Consider the following 18,079-nt stretch of genomic DNA (forward strand, 5'->3'; position numbering starts at 1 on the left):
AATCACTTTCTGCGTGTGCTGTTTCTTTTTAGTAAGTAGTAGTAATATTTAATTTCAAGAGGTTGGGGCGTTGGAATCATCCAATTAAAACAAAAAGATCACATTTTTTCCATTTCTTGTGAAGTGAATAATACAATAGCAATAGCAGTAAATGGAGCAGATGATGATGATGAGATTACAGATCTAAAATGGCGAAAGAGGAAGAAATTAGGGGCATTTGGGGCCACCCTCCTTGGTCTTCCAGTTGTTGTAGCAAGGGCAGACACCTTTGTTGGCATAGTAGCCTGGAGGGACACAGAGGCATTTCCGGCAGCATTTCTGGCAGAAGAACATGCAGGGCTTGTGGTACTGTGTCTTGCTGCATCTCCGGGAGCACTGCGACGGGCACTGGAAGCTCTTCAGGCTGCCCGGTCCGTACGGATTCTTCTTCTTGCTGGAGCGTCGATGGTGCTGCCCCTGCCCCTGCTGAGAACCCAAAGCCCAAGCCTGTTTGGAAAAGGGCAGAAGAAATTAAGATGAAGAACTTTTTAAATTTTTGCAAGATACATTGTGCAGATTAATTAATTAAACTAGATTGAATGCGAGAGTGAGAACTCACAGGGAGCAAGGAAATGGCAATGAGGGCGACCAGGAAAAGGGCAATGAGTTTGTTAGCCATTTTCTTGATTTGAGAATCAAGAAATCAAAAAAGGGAGTTTTGAGGTGTGAGAAACAGAGCAGGCTAAAGAGGGCTTTAAATAGTGAGAGAGTGGGAGAGAGATGGTCATGGCGGAATCAATGGAGGTGTGGAGTGCAGAGTGTGCAGTGCAGTGGTCTTTTGGGACTCGGGGTGGGTCGGGGTAGGGCCCACGAGGGTATTGATTTTCTTTACCTATCTGCCATGGAAGAAAGCAGGGACACCCAAGTTATCAGGGTTTCACATGCTCCACAGTGCCCCCTTTGCTTTTTTATTGGGGGTGATGCAGAGGGAGCAAACTGCAAAAACTGGGAAATTAAAATTAATTGTTGGGGATAGATTTCAGAAATTAAAGAAATCTTTTTACAGGAGATAATTGAAGAAAGTAGCTATGCTTATTTATGGCGATGATAAAGAGAACAGGGAAGGTCGTTCTTGCGCGCTAACAGGAGTCTGGCTCCAGATATGATCGTGGCCGTTGATTGTGTGGGTCTTGCTGATGTATGTGTACGGCCCCACTCAATGAACGGCCTGGATGATTAGCTACCGAGTAAGAATTAGTTGTTGGACTTAAATTATGTGCTTGTGTCAAACAGTTTCCGTTAGGTCGAATATCATGGAATAAATATGTGATTAAATAAAAAACCCCATAAAGAAAAAAATAAATTTCAAAAATTAAAAATGAAAGAAACACAATGTGCCATTGGGTCATAACTCATTTAGTTGGACTAATTTGAATCAGACTCAAGCCCAATCTTAACTATATGGGCCTACAATTGCAGGCTCATATGGCCCAATAAGGTCGAGGGCCAATCCTAAATTATTTGATCCATCCCAATTTTATTTTATTGTACTATACACTATAATTTTTTCAAATAAATATATTAGATTATTTTAATTTCAAAATTATTATCTCACACATTTTCTTTAAGCAATATAAGCCAAAATTCATAATTGTGGTAGAGGTTAGGAACCAACAATTATTGAACTCGAACCACTAGAATGATTGGAGATCCCTCTTGCACGCGCTGCGCACGTGAACCCTCTGGAACTTAAGAAATATCATAATGTTAATAAAAGGCAGTCCTAAAACAATATATATAACCGTAAAAAAATAATAATAATAATAATAATAAAAAATGGATCCTCCTACTAGTGAAAAATGAAAACAAATAAATGGGCCTAACGAGGTCGAATATTGAGATGACCCATACTATTTTCATGGGCCCAAACACAATTAATCACTTATCCTAATTGGGCCGACTTACTGGTTGAATAAATAATTTACATAAAATATTATTTATTTTATTATAGACGTATTTTTTCCATATTTAACATTTAAAATATATATATATTTAAAATACATATCAAACACACCCTATATTTCTATATTTTTTGTTTATTGGTTGCAACATTATTGTCTTCATTATTTAAATTTTATGAAAAATATTTCACCAATGTGATTTTCTAATTTAAACAATTAAAAAACCAATAGTGTGTTTTCTTATGATTTCAAACACATTTCACAGCTAATCAATCAGTAAGATTTTAAATAAAAGCACATTATTATTTTTTAAATATTAAATTAAAATACTATTTTTAAAATTCAAATAAAATATTCAAATTTAAATAATAAAAAAAAAAAAACAAATTAACAAACCCCAATCAAAAGCAAACATATACCAATTAAGAGTTTGTTAACTTAATATTTTTTTATAGAACCGTCTCTCGTAAATATTATTAAAAAATTTAATATGCATACGCATGACATAATAAATATAATATATATCTTCATTAATACTTATAATTTAATAAAAAATAATATTTTTTATATTATCAATATAAATTTTTATACCGAACATAAAAAAATATATTTATTCAAAAATATAAAGTAAACAAACAGATGTTTTTTCAGAAAAAAAAAAATAATATATTACACACATTCATAATTTTTATATTATTTATATAATTTTTTCTATATTTTAACAAAAAAAAAAAAATTACATTTCTTCAAATTAAAATACAAAGCAAACAAATCCTTAAATGCCTCTTGGGTTATCCATTGTGTCGGTGGTATATAACTCTCAAAATTTTCTCTTAAATATTTTCCAATATTGTTCAAATAGGAGTATATTTTTGCATGTCTGTTATTATTATTATTATTAAAATAAAAAAATAATAATAAATAAATAAATAGGAGTATATTTTTGAAAAACTAATGTATTTTTAATATTTTTGTTAATACTTGCTATTTTTTTATATATATACATATAAAGGTACTCCATATATTTGAAACTAGATAAATCAATAAAAAAAATATTTAATTTACAAATTTATAAACACTAACGAAATCTAAATAAATCAACCGTAATAATCCAATCAGATCTATCAAAATCTATATAAATCAATAAGAAAAATCAATTAAAATCCGTATAGATTCAATAAACTTTCTAAATCCATTGAAATTTACAAATTTTTTAAAATCTAAACAAATCAATTAAAATTCTAATTTAAATACATCCCTAAGTTTTTTAGGAGAAAATTTTTAAGATATTTTACTGTTAAATTAATTTTTATGAAAAATATTAAATTAAATTTTAAATTCATAATAGGACATCAATTTTTATTAATAATAAATCGAATAATTATTAAATTTAAAATTTTACTCTTTAAAAATTCAAACTCAAACAAATGTAATCTTTATTTCGGCCGAGAATGTGAGAGCGCTTTTAAATGAAATAAGGCCCAATAAAAAAATGAGAAAACCCAATAATTTTATTATATCTAGGGTTTGGGCGCTTATATATAAGGTCCAAACCATTAAAAATCTTGCGGTGCATGTGGAAACGGGAGCTGTAGGGATTCACAGAGGAAGGTTTGTTCGAGCGAGGGAAGCATACGTGATCGTCTCCGAGATGCAGCCTTGGAGGGAGGAGCAATACTGTGTAACCTCTCCTTCATCGTCTATTGCTCGGTTGGTTTGTTTGTTTGTTTTTACTTTCTCTGTTGCTTAAATTTGGAGAAGGGAATATTTTGGAGAATTTCGCAGTGGCGTCTATAGATTGGGATAGTTCTTCAAATTCTCTGCAAGTTTGTCTAAAAATATATTCCAGTAATTTGGTTTGAACTTTGGATGTTCTACGTAATTTATTGATTCTGTATTGGCCTATTGAAGGTTAGAGGGGACGGATTCGGGTTGGGAGTTGAGGTTTATGGAGATTCTAGATGTTCTAATTCAATTGTGCGTGGTTTTTACCTGTTATAAAACTATTCAAGTATGCATATAAGACGAAAATGGTGATTGTTAGGTATTTAGATGCGGAAGAACTATTAGAGGCTTGATTTATTCAAGGACTTCTCCGATAGGATTGAGATTTTGTATGAGGATTTATATACGATAGGATTTATGTTCTTAGATTTGAATCCTATCCTGTGTTTGTGTTTTGTGTTTGTGTTTGGACGGGGTGTTTAGTTTAAGGATTTTGATTTTTGATATTTTAAACGACGTAATTATTCTTTTTATTTATTGTGATAAATTAAATTTTATATCCATTGCTATTTTTCGTAAACTTATTTTTTACTAAATTTAGTGTATTCTAATAAAAAAAAATTAATACGATTTTTTATTAATAATAAAAGATATAATATATATTCATTTAAAATACGACTCTAATATATAATCTATACATTAAAAAATATGACAATTTAATTATTTTTTACACTATCGACATTCTTTCTCATATTTAATATAAAAAAACAATTTAAACTAACAATACAAAATTAATACATTTTTAAAATAAATTTAAATTATTAATTGATATTTTAAATTGTTAATTTATTTAAATTATCATTACTAAAAAAATTAAATATATATATATATAATATTTTTATAAATAAATATATGATTTGTAATAGTATGCTTAAATACAATATTATATTTTATAAAATCAATAAAATATAATTTAAATGTAAATAAATATTTATATACATTTAATATTAAAAATGAAAAGAAATATGATTTTTTTATGGGAGAGTATAATAGTAAAATGAAAAATACAATGACATCGGATTTTAAAGTAAGACGGGTGGAGTACACTGAAAAATAGGATTTTAAAATCCCATGCACTTAAAATTCAATTATCAATTTTATAATCAAATATAAATTCATTAGGATTTTGAAATCCAAATCCATGGAATCCCACCAACCAAACAACCCCTTAGTTTTTCATGTTGCCAATTGAGGCGATTATTTTACTTTAGTTTTGCTTGTTCCAATTATAGGCATGGTAACATGATCCGTCAAGATCCTAAGTAATATCCTTAGATTAATAATAACTACTAGATAGAGAGTATTTGAGGTTGTGGGTGAGATATATTTAAAAAATATATGTTATATTTATGAAAGTTCTTTTATTTAAGAGATCTGTAAGACTTTTATCTTATTTAGAAGATTTATATATGGTTATAAATATATACGTATTTCATATGATTTCAATTACATATTCTAACATGATATTAGAGACAGTTTCTCTCAACGTACATAAATGACCTGTTATATCTCGTATATATTTTATATTTTATTAATGTATTTGCTTCTATCCACAGTTATGTGTCATATTCATGCAGTCTCCATCTCTGCTAATTTAATCTCCATTAACATAGTTCTATTTTTTACTCTAATGCCGTTGGAGAGTTCTATTTTTTACTCTAACGTCGTTGAAAGTTCTATTTTCGACTTTAACTTGATTGAGAGCAAGCGAGCCCTATTTTCGACTATAATTCAATTGAGAGCGAGCGAGTCATGTTTCTGACTTTAACTTTGATGTTATGATATATTTAGAATATTTATATTATATTTATGATAATTGTTCTATTTAAGATTTTTGTAAGATTTTTGTCTCATTTAGACGATTTGTATATCACTATAAATATATATTTATTTTTAGTAATTTATTTAAAAGTTTTGTATGTCTATACCTTAACTTATAAATCATCATTCTTATGTACGATTAATATAACAAAAGTTGTTTTTATTGCTTTGTCATCATTATCATTTCAACTTCAAATTTAGAGTCTGGTGGTGTACTTATTTCGAACAACTCTCTACCCATTTGTAAAATTTTTTGGTAGATGACTTCATCATCGATTGATATGGTTCTCGTCGATAGTAGTCAGTTGTCGTCCTCATTGCCACTACATTTGCTTTTTCCTTTCATCAACTTCAACTGTTGATCGATTTCACTCTCCAATGTTCCTACTCATACACATCGAGAAGTCGAACGAGACTTGTTCATATTTGTTACTATGATTAATTAGAGCAAATATGAGCAAAGTTTCGTTCTTGTTCTGCTTCTCTGTCATTTGTTTGAGAATATTTTCAAACTATCACATAGTGTATGAGTAGGAATATTGGATGATGAAATTGATCAATGGTTGAAGTTGATGAAGGGAAAAGGCTAATGCATTGGCAATGAGGACGACAACCGACTGCTATCGATGAGAACCATAGTCATTTGATAGAGTATTGACCAAAAAATTTTACAAATAGGAATAGAGTTGTTAGAAATAAGAATACCATCATACTCTGAAATGATAATGATGACAAAATAATGAAAATAACTTTTATTACATAAATCATAAGTTAAGGTATACACACAGTTTTTAAATAAATTACTAAAATTTAGAGCAAAACTAATTTGCTTTTTTGTTTATATTCCTTTTTCATTTAGACAACTTTTGTTTATATATATATATATATGATGTGTTGTCCTTTTCCATATTATCAATTATATTGTATTATGTATTTATATTATATTAACTTATGTGTTCTTTGTGTATCACTTGTGTATTGTTTGTTCTTATATCATGTATTGTCAATGTTGAAGTTGGATTTTGTATATCAACACAATAGCATCACCCAAACTAAACAACCTGATAGATATCGTAATACAATTATCACCAAACAATGAGTGTGTTTGTTTAATATTTTAGTTTGAAGTGTTATATACATAAAGTATTAGAAATTATGTTTATAATATAAAAAAAATAATATTTTGTATTGAATTGTTAATTTTTTTAAAAAATAATATTATAATATAGTATATATTGTATATATATTATATTTTTGTAATGTTAATTGAAAATTGTATCAATGAAAATTATTTGATTGAAGACATCAATACCTCAATATATTAATTTTGAGCTACAAAACCAACAATCAAACAAGTCCATAATCTTAGTCCGTAAAGGATGGTTTGATAGTGTGGGGAGTGAACGTGTGACTATGAGGTTATGGGTTTGAATCCCGACCCCTTTAGGTCGACGGTATAGAAAAGGACAAAAACAAGCCCTTAGATTTCATTGTAAATATTTGTTTGTTTTATAAAATTAGAATTCTACGGATGTGTTATTATATCAAAAATATTTAATACATTTTTTAAAAAATATATATATTATATACACTCATTGTTTTTATATTACCTTCATAGTTTTATATATTTTACATAACAAAGTTTTATTTCAAATCAAAATGCAAAATAAACAGACCCGACATTCTCCATAAAAGTTAATATACTATGAAGCTTAATACAAAAAAAAACATATATAGATCAGGGTATATTATATTCGATCGAATGTTTATCCAGATATATATATATATATAAGTATGGATTACAAATTAAAAAAATTATGGATTACAAATGGGCATCAAACATAAAATTATGACAATATGACAAAATGTATTATTATTAATAATAATATTGGATTGTGAATTAATAAATCAAAGAATGGTATTTTCAAGTGTCAAGTCGCAGCTGCTGACAAAAATGATTCCTCCAACCTTCAGACAAGAAGTGATGTGGATTCATCTCATCGTATTTAATTATCTTCAATCCTCATCAGTTTAATAACCAATCTAATAATTCAAATATTAATTAATTGTCTGGAAAATAATTGGTTGGCTGTTAGTGCTACCCACTTATGGGCTTCTGTGGGCTTTGGTTGGTAGCCCGTTGTGTACTGGTGGGCCCATATTTTAAAATATACAAATGATATATAATTAACTATATTTAGGCCCATAATATTTATTAATTAATTCTCTGATAATTTGTGTGTTTAGTTTTTATTTTGAATCAAAATCACTATTACCATGAAGTTTCTTATTATTTAAAAAATACAATATATACATATTAGGATAATATACTTTCTCACTCCAATTCAAAATATTTTTTTTATTATTTTCATATGTTCCACTCAAGATATTTATTTCATCTTTTGGAAAAAGTAATAATAACTAATACTAAAATATCGTTAAATTTTACTTAAATTATAAATATATCAGTACACATACAATTATCTTATACATAAAGTCAAATTGCAAAAATATCAAAAATTTTTACACACTTCCACTAACTTCTAAAATACTACTACTATTATTTCTTATTATGCTACAAATCTCCAAATGATCCACCTAATTAGGGACATATGGAGTATAACTTTACACATTCATTAAAAAAAAAAAAAAAAAAAAAAAAAAAAAAAAAAAAAAAACTATTTAACAGTATATACTCCATCCGTCCAGCTACAAAGTATACATATTTATGGGACGTCCAATCACAAAATAACCATTTCATTAAATACTCCACTTCTTTTCACAAATATCCTTATTTTACATCACATCATTACTTTTATATCAAAAAGTAAGGACTAAAATGTCATTACACTACTTTTATCTACTCATTATAATTAAAATACTATATTTCTTAAACTACGTGTAAAAAATAAATGTATACTTCTTGTTTGGACGGAGGGAGTATTATTTTGTATGTTATTAACAAAATTCTCTATACCTAATATAAAAAATATATTCGTCCGAAAAATTAAAAAAACAAATTATGCTTCAATATAAATACTTATTATTTTTTATGTTACTAATAAAATTTTCTATACCTAATATACAAAATATATCTACCAAAAAAATAAGTGAACAAATAATTTCAATATAAATATTTGACGTCCCTTTATTTTTAATTTCAATAGCTACTTGCTTGGATTTCAAATTTTAGAGATAGAGTCAAGTTTCCTGTTTGTTTATTTTTAAAATATTATATAAAAGATTTATTTATTTATTTTTATCTATAATTTCATATTAAAATAATTTAATTAGTTAAATTCTGCATTAATGTCGAGTTGGGGAGCTCGTTAGTTAATATACACACGCATTAATATTAACCTGTGCGTGGCATCGACTGTTTGGATGACCTCATCAAAAACTTTTCATCTACGGCTGATATTAATTGCATTCCTGCACCGCGATGCACCTAATCACACCTCCGAACTGATTCCACATTTTCTAAGAAAAATATTATTTTATGGAATTCGACCCAATATAATAGTTTTGTTTATCATTTTTATCCGTTTCAAAATAATAGCTTAATTTTCATAAATGATTATATCACCATAAAACTATCTCTATTTTTTCATTATTATTACACAAATATCACTACTTTTTACACTAATATATTCAGAGGCAAAAAAGTTATTTATCTATATTTTTACCGACTATTAATATAATATTAATATTTTTTAAATCTCAATTCCAATATAATAAAACTATGCTTTTGAGACATATGAAGTATTAAAAGAATATTTATTACTGTGGAAAGTAAATTTTCGCAAATGTGCTTCTAATTTAGTTTAGATTAATCATCGATTACGCGTAGATACGAAAATAAAAGTAAAATATAATTAATAAATAATTAAAAAATATAATAGTAAAATAATTATAAATTAAAATTAAAATAATTAAAATAATTTAATTAAAATTAAAAAAATTAAAATAAAATTAAAATGTATAATCATATTTAAAAAATTAACAAATTATATAAGATTAATAAAAATAAAAAATATGAACAAATTATGTAGATGGAAAAAAGTACTCCATCCGTTCCAAACAAGGCCCAATATTTGGGCACGGGTTTTTAAATGTGTAATATTAAATAGAATAATTTAAAAATTAGATAATATAATAGAGAGATAAATATATATTTTATTTTTTTATTCGGATGATGGATAAAATATAAAGTAGAAATTAAGTATAATTAATTATTTCTTATTTTAAAAATATTGCAATAGTATTTAAAGCAAAATATTACAGGAAGTTTGGGGCAGAGGGAGTATTTAATAGCTAAACGTGGCTGGTAACTTACGGCTGAAAATTATAAGAGAACACACGTGTTGGAGCATGAGGCTATTTTTGAGACACGTGGCTACATATTATTAAGAGGGATTCTTACACTAATATTTTGTATTTATTTATTTATTTTGTTTGGTTGGAATTAAGGAGGGGTTGTAAGAAGAGTTAAACCGTATTTAATTGACGGATAAACATCCAGCTTGGGATTCACTAGACGACAAAACTGTCATTCCTACAGTGCGTGCAGTTCCCGACTCCACTCATGGAGGAAGGAATCCGACAAAAAGCGCTTCACACTAACATTATACGACCAACAATATTTAAATTTTGAATTCTGGTGGTAAATCTCTATGTACACATATATATATATTTTATTTTTACTTTCTAAAATATAAAAAAAAAGAAAAAAAAGAAAGCTTTTAGAATAATTAACCAAAATGAAATTTCCAGCTTGGCCGTGGTTGAGATATACGGATATAGGTGAATTTAATTAACTATTGTACGTATTGCATGCATGCACACATGTTTGTACTGAGTATATACAGAGTTTGTTTGATTTTCATTTTCGGAAGGTCCTGTTAAAAAAGTAAAGAAAAAATGTACTCTCTCGTTTTCAAATATCATGTAATATTTGTGTTTGGCACAAAAATTTAGATGGAGAGTATTAAGTATGGTAATTTGCGATAATTTGGATATTAAGTGATGTGATTGAAAAGAAAAATAATTTTTTATTATTATTTTTTATTTGAGTGATGTGAGGGATAAAGTGAAGCGTATATTAATATATATATATATATAAATATTATTAATTATTTTTAAATTTAGAAATGTTGCAGTGAGTTTGGGACAAACAAAAAAAGAAATGTTGCAGGGTGTTTGGGAGAGAGAGCACTAATTTATCTTTTCAGAAAAATATAATTTGTATTAAAAAATTTTCAAATTCGAAGGATCGTAACATCACAAAAATATAGTACTCCCTCCGTCTACAAACTAATATCCTACTTTTCTATTTGGGAGGTTCAACAACTATTGTCCGATTTTTTTTTTAAACACAAATTTTATATTTTTACCTTTCATTCATTTATTACTTTTAATTTCTATTATACATTTAAGGGTAAATTTATCAATTTATAACAAAAAGACAATTACCTAAAAAATTGTATAAATATACTTTAAGACAATAAAAATTGGACGAGGAAGAAAATAAAAATTGGACGGAGGAAGGAATAAATACAATCTTGTATGATGATCTAAAAATGTGAAATGAAATAAACAATAAAAAATAAATAGCTGGGGGGAATGTTAATTAATAAAAAAATTGATCAAGTCAAATGTCAGACGAAAGCGAAGCGCCCAGGTCACGACCGTTGAAGAAGTGGGCTCCACTTGATCAACGGTTCAGATTGCTCCGTGATGAATCTCTACGGATCTCCTCCCCCAATTCACATGACCCAAAAGGTCCCAAGCTTAAAAAAACTTAAGTGTCTCCAAATTTCATATTTTATTATTTGAATTTTGTATTTTTTAAAAATATATTTTAATATCAAATTTAAATTTATTTTTTTCTAAATTTTTATAAAAAAAAAACAAAAACATTACATTACAAGCACCTAACCAACCCAACCAAACCCAGGCAAGGCTAAGGCTAAGGTAACCACGGACACTAACCAGATAACATAACAACAGCAACCCAGGTTAAATTTTTTGTTTCAAAAACCAATCCAAGTGGTTAGTTAACGAGGACAGCCACATAACCCAGATCTTTATCATCATCATCATCATCACTCTAACCAATTAGACCAAAACTATTATTCTCTTTTCTTCCCTATTTTGCCCATGTCTGAAACTTCAATTCCTTTTCAGACAACAGCCCTAGCCCTGCTTCTCTAATAGGTAATAAACTAATAATCCATGTCCATGGACCTCGCCAGCTCCGTCGTCAAAACACCCGAAGCCGAATCCGAGACGCCGACCAGAATCCAGCCGCCGCCGTTAACTAACGGCGCCTTCAAGCGCCTGCAGATTAACCACCCCGTCGTCGTAACCTACAAAGAATGTTTGAAAAACCACGCCGCCGCCATCGGCGGCCACGCCGTCGACGGCTGCGGCGAATTCATGCCGGCGCCGAACTCCAACCCAGCCGAGCCGACCACGCTCAAATGCGCGGCTTGCGGATGCCACCGCAATTTCCACCGCCGCGAGCCGGACGAGCCGCCGCCGCCGCCGATACCGCTCCCGCTCCCGCTCCCCCTCCCGCCGTCCTCCGCCGTCCCCGCCCTCGAATATCAGCCCCACCACCGCCACCACCCGCTCCCGCCGCCGCGCCGCGCCGCGAGCCCCAACAATTCCCCCTCCCCCCCGCCGATCTCCTCCTCGTACTACCCGTCGGCGCCGCACATGCTGCTGGCTCTCAGCCACGGCTTGTCGAGCCTACCCTCCGACTGCAACATCACCACCTCCGCTGCCGCACCGGTAAACAGCTCCGGCCACCGGAAACGCTACCGCACGAAATTCACCCAAAATCAAAAGGACAGAATGCAAGAATTCGCAGAAAAGATCGGATGGAAAATGCAAAAAGCCGAGGAAGACGCAACGGTCGATTTCCTGTCGGAAATCGGCGTCGACAAAGGGGTTTTCAAAGTATGGATGCACAACAACAAGAACGCCGGAAAAAAAGAGCCGCCGTCGCAATCAGCCGCCGGAATCTCCACCCCACCGACCTCCGGCGCCTCCGCGGATAACGGCGGGCACGAGAGTACAACCGGTCAAGCTCTCGGTACAAACGGCACTTCGTCTTCTTCGTGATGAACTTCCGATTAAAGAAATCAAAAGTTTTAGAGAAAAAGCGTAAAACGTCGACATGTGGAAGCTGATCTGATCTGCCGCTGCTGCAACTGTTAGTTTTCTTGATTCTGTTTATTAATTAGATTAAATTTTTTATCTTTTAATTAACTAATTAATTAATCTTTAATCTTCGTTTTCATTAATTAATTATTAATTAACTGTTGTCTCTGAGCTCTGATCCCAACACGAATACCTATAATAATGATCTTTCTCATTTCTTTATTATTTTTCCAATACTCGCCATTTCTGTGGGGGACTGTTTGTCTGTGTTGCAGAAGCAGAAAGTATAGAAATATCATACTACTATTTTAAAAAAATAAAAAAATAATAAAATATGCACATTATTTTAATTTATTTATATATTGACTACCTAACTAATTTATAGGGTTACTATTGCTTTAAATATACACGTCAAATCTACTTTCAGTATTCCTGCACCTTTTATTTTATTCAGATTATTGTTAATCCTTATCCAACCATGGGGAAGAATCTTTGCATTTAATTTATTTTTATATGTTTAATTTAGCATTTGAATTAAATCACATCTATTTTATTTTGGTATTATTAATGTAATTTAATTCAATTAATATTTATCCACTGTCTTTATTTTTATTAATTTCTAAATCCAGCATTATGTAGTGTAAATTACAAAACTGTCATCAGCCAACAATTTGCTTATTTACCTATGCATGTTTGGCAAATGCAATGTTAAAAATATTTTTCAGGTCATTAATCTATTAGGCATGTTTAAGGTAAATAAATAATTGCCAAGTTAGTTATAAATTATTATTATTATTATTTTTGGCTTATGATGTTAGTATATTTGTCCAAATGTTATTAAAATAGTATTGTGGAGGTGGGGGGTGGTTCAGACCCCCACCCCCACCCCCACCCCGAACCCAACCACCATAGGCATGGCAGCAGTCCTTGTAATAAATAATAATTGGATTGGATTTGTGGGGTTGATTGGTAAGTTGTGGAGGATCTGTAAAATTAAATGTGATAATGAAGGGTCACAAAATTATGCAATCTAATGAATAATCATTATTATTATTATTATTATTATTGTTCAACTTTCAAAGTTAAAATATAGTGGAACTTATCTTTTTCTTCAGTGCCCGTCCATGTTTACTATTTACTACAAATTAAATTCGATAATATATATATATATATGTGATATATGTACTTTTGTGTTAGGAATAATATTTGTGTCGAATATAATTATTTGGTACTTTCTCCGGACCCAAAAATTAGTTCATTTGGAGCTGATGCAAAGATTAAGAAAGATAAATATTTTATTATTAAATTACTAAAAAATTGAACAGACAAAATGTATTATATTTATTATAAATAAGTATTAAATCAAAAATAATAACTAAATATTGATTTTTTGACTTTTTTCTTAATATAGTAATTGAGTAAATTTAATAAACAAAGGAAAAAATATATAAATAAATTTGACAGTCGAAGAAAGTATGACACAACAATACGTTAAATATTAATAGGCGGTATATAAAAAATCAATAAACAACAAAAAAAATTGCATTGACTTAATATAAATATAAATACAATATATGAATCGACACTGCACAACAATAATTTATAAAATACATACTATTATTAATTTCATTACAAAATATGTGTCAATACAACAAATTCAATAAGACATCATATGGTGTTATTTGAAATTGTATATTGTTTTTATTAGAACAAAAAAAAATCATGTGATGACAAAGGCAAATCAATAATAAGCATTGTATCAGGGGTAGACTTGTGACTGCGAGGTCACGAGTTCAAACCCTAAACGCTTCAGGTCACTTGATACACATAGTTCGCCTAATGTGACTTTCCCGTCGGATCTGGTTTGCAGGGTATTAGGTTCGGTCAGAGGTTTACCAGGTGCCTATTCTCAGGTAATCGTTGCGGATTCACACGTCATCAAAATAATAATAATAATAAGCATTGTAAATATAATTTAATCAAATAATAGAACATGCCTTCATATTGTAATGTAATTAATTGCAATTTTCAGGATCTTAAAATTTAACAACATAGATATGCATCCATTTTAAGAAAACCCTATCATTCATCAAAACAGGACCACCTCATCTTAAAATTAAAAAAGGGCTTTATGCACTTTTTATTTATATTTATATTATATTATATATATATATATATGTGTGTATATTTCCAAAAATTCTTCAATTTAATTCCTCCAGTGGTCCCTTTTATACAATAATTAATTTTGTCATAAATCTACATGACACCATTCATTCTTTCCATGGCTGTTAACATTAAATTATTTGTAATCATTATAGTATTTAACTACTTAATCATTTAAATTTTTCCAAAATTATACACTAAGTAGACCAGGGAGAACATTCCTAATTTGATCAAATTAATAACAATTGTAGCAACTGAAAATGATACACAAAATGTTGTCATTTTCCACAAATATTTTTATTTAGATATATATATATATAAACTTCCCTAAATTTAAATTATTTCGATTTTATTAATGAAGTGAGATCAGATGCTGAATCAAATTGTTCAGCATGAATGCTGAACGGCATGAAACTTAATTATTTTATTTCATATAATTAAATTTTATTATTATTATAATCGTGTAAATTAATTTTAATGAGGTTCATTCAGCACCGGATCTCCTCTATTTATTAATAACCATTTTTTTGCAGTCATTTTCACAGTCTCTTGACATATATAATTGAAAAAATAAAATAAAACTACACCCTAAATTTAGAATAAAGTGCAATGTTTCACAGAAAGGCTTATAACATTTTTTCTCTTAAATTTTTGTTTGGTTTCATTTTACAAAAGTAGCTATATATTAATTCTTTAAATGAAATAAAAATAAAAATATATTTATTCTCTTAATACTCTCTTATTTATTTATTTTTAGAAAAATCTAGTATGTTCCATTATATAAAATTTAAGTATGGAACTCAATAAATACATTCCTTGGATGAAAATTCATCAAGTTCATCTATTGTTATTATTATTGTGAAAAAAATAAAAATAAAAATAAAAATTGTTTGTGGCGTGGACCAACAACCATTAATTAATATTTGCGATCGTGTCATTCGTAAACGATCTCCGATCCGATTAGGGTTTGAAATTCGGGACCAAAATCTATGCAACTTTGTATGTCTAACCAGAAGAAGAACTAATGAATATGGAAATTAATTACCAAAGCTTCGATGATGTCTTCTCTTTACAAAACCTTGGAACATGGCAACTTGGACTTTAAATCATCTTCGATTTTTTATGTCCCACCCACCATTATATGTGTCGAATTAATTCGATTTATCGACTAGATTAATTTGAATGTTATAATTATTAGTATAATGAATATATAATTTAATTTATTTATTTTTCTTTTTTTTTTTGGTCCAAATTAAGAGTTTGTTTGATTGTAGTTTGAATTTTTATTTAAATAGTATTTTGAATTATATTTTTATTAGAAACTATGTAAGTCAGATTGTGTTGATTTTAATTTAAAATCACGTAACAAACCATAAGTTGAGGGTTTGAAATGAAATTCTAATGACTTTTGGGGCAATGGTGTAAGAATAATTGCTTTAAAATGTGGTGTAAATGTGAATATAACAAAAAAAAAAAATGAAAAATAAGGTGTAATTATAGTGGTTACATCTGATTGGGCAGACTCTAATCTCAGCCCTTCACGTGACCAATATTAAATTGGTCCTATTTGTTTGTCCAGATTTCGTAACAATTAATCAATTTCAGGGATTTCTTACATTCATTCATTCAAGCCAATATCATTTTCAATACTTACCTAATAATAATAATAATAATAATAATAATAATAATAATAATATAAATAATAAATAATAAATAATAATAATAATAAATAATAATAATAATAATAATAATAATAATAATAATAATAATAATAATAATAATAAAAGCTCCAAGCTAAATCCTTAGGACAAACACACCCTAAAAATTTAATAAAATAGATGATGCCGAAAATATTTTTTTCAATATTATCTAAAGAATTAAAATGCATGTTTATCTTTATATGTGTATGGATCTAATATAAAAATAAATTAAAATTTGGGTGTAATTTATAAATATGAAAAGTTATATAAAATAATATAAAAGAGGAATATATATGGAATATACTTTTTAGAGCAAAAATTGGAGTTTATGGTTGGAGTAAAATTACCGTAGATCAACTGCATTTTTGCTGTAACAACTGCAAAAATGTAGTGGATGGTTGGAGATGGCCTAAAGGCCATTCATATAATATCATGAGGTTTAGACGTTAATTTTGGACCAAAAAAAATGTATTTTAGACAAATTTTATGCCAATACAATTGGTTTTCATGCAACAAATGAAAAAACGATCAATGTGTGATATATAATTCAATGTGTGATGTATAATTTAGCCTAAAAACAATTATTTTTAACTTTTATTTGGATTTGCTAGATTTTAATTGAAAATTATAAATAATTGTATTTAATTTGAGTTTTGATTTAAATAATATTTTTATATGATATTTTTATGAAAACAATACTCCATCCGTCTTAGAATTATAGTTTTAATTGAGTTGGGCACGAAATTTAAGGAATATTGATATTATATTGATAGTTGGTAAAAAGTATAGATAAAAGACTTTTTTGTCATTGAGAGTGTATTAGTGTAAAAAGTAGTGGCAATTGTGTAATAAAATGAAAAAGTAAAGGTAATTTTATGGTGATATGATTATTCATGGAAATAAAACTATTGTTATGGTACGGACAAAAATAGTAAACAAGACTATTATATTGAGACGGAAGGAGTAATATATTTTTATTAAAAACGGTGTAGAATGAATAATAATCTTATTTTAAGTAAAAAATAGGTACATTATTTTTTATAAATACATTTAATATTTTCGTGTTTAAAACATTTATTAATTTTTATATATTTATTAAAGTGAATTATATTTAAATCAATAATAACAATTAAATTATATTTTTAGTTATGTATTCAGAATATTTAAAGTCAATTTTCATACAAATATATATTAATTACGAGTATATTTTTTTCTTAAACATCTTTTGAATCATATTTAAAGTGTTTTAAGATTTAAAATTATTTAGCAAATTAGAAGAAATTATTTATCAATTAATACATATTTTAAATTCTAATGGCTTATTTATTGACGATTTTTAAATATTTAAATATGATATCAGAATCATAAATTTTTCATCCGACACATATATATATATATATGCAAGTTTCACATACATCTACTTGCATCTTAAGAGACGTATTACAGACTCTCATAATTTAAAAAAATAATTAATGATGTATATTCTTAATATTTTAATCGTTT

General features: G+C 28.4%; 2 protein-coding genes across 2 annotated transcripts; one reads left to right on the forward strand and one right to left on the reverse strand.

Moving 5' to 3' along the window:
• Window positions 1–84: 84 nt before the first annotated feature.
• Window positions 85–756, reverse strand: LOC127258316 (gibberellin-regulated protein 6-like). The gene is made up of 2 exons (XM_051285115.1): window positions 599–756; window positions 85–486 (listed from the first exon to the last, which is right to left on the reverse strand). The coding sequence occupies exons 1-2, from the start codon at window positions 656–658 to the stop codon at window positions 208–210; spliced, it is 339 nt and encodes a 112-aa protein (XP_051141072.1). The 5' UTR covers window positions 659–756; the 3' UTR covers window positions 85–207.
• A 10,777-nt stretch (window positions 757–11,533) lies between these two features.
• On the forward strand, window positions 11,534–12,935 carry LOC127257779 (zinc-finger homeodomain protein 9-like). The gene has a single exon (XM_051284242.1). The coding sequence runs from the start codon at window positions 11,781–11,783 to the stop codon at window positions 12,672–12,674; it is 894 nt and encodes a 297-aa protein (XP_051140199.1). The 5' UTR covers window positions 11,534–11,780; the 3' UTR covers window positions 12,675–12,935.
• The last annotated feature ends 5,144 nt before the right edge of the window (window positions 12,936–18,079 follow it).

The sequence above is a fragment of the Andrographis paniculata genome, unplaced genomic scaffold (assembly GCF_009805555.1).
Source record: "Andrographis paniculata isolate CXL003 unplaced genomic scaffold, ASM980555v1 Contig59END, whole genome shotgun sequence".
Taxonomy (NCBI): Eukaryota; Viridiplantae; Streptophyta; class Magnoliopsida; order Lamiales; family Acanthaceae; genus Andrographis; species Andrographis paniculata.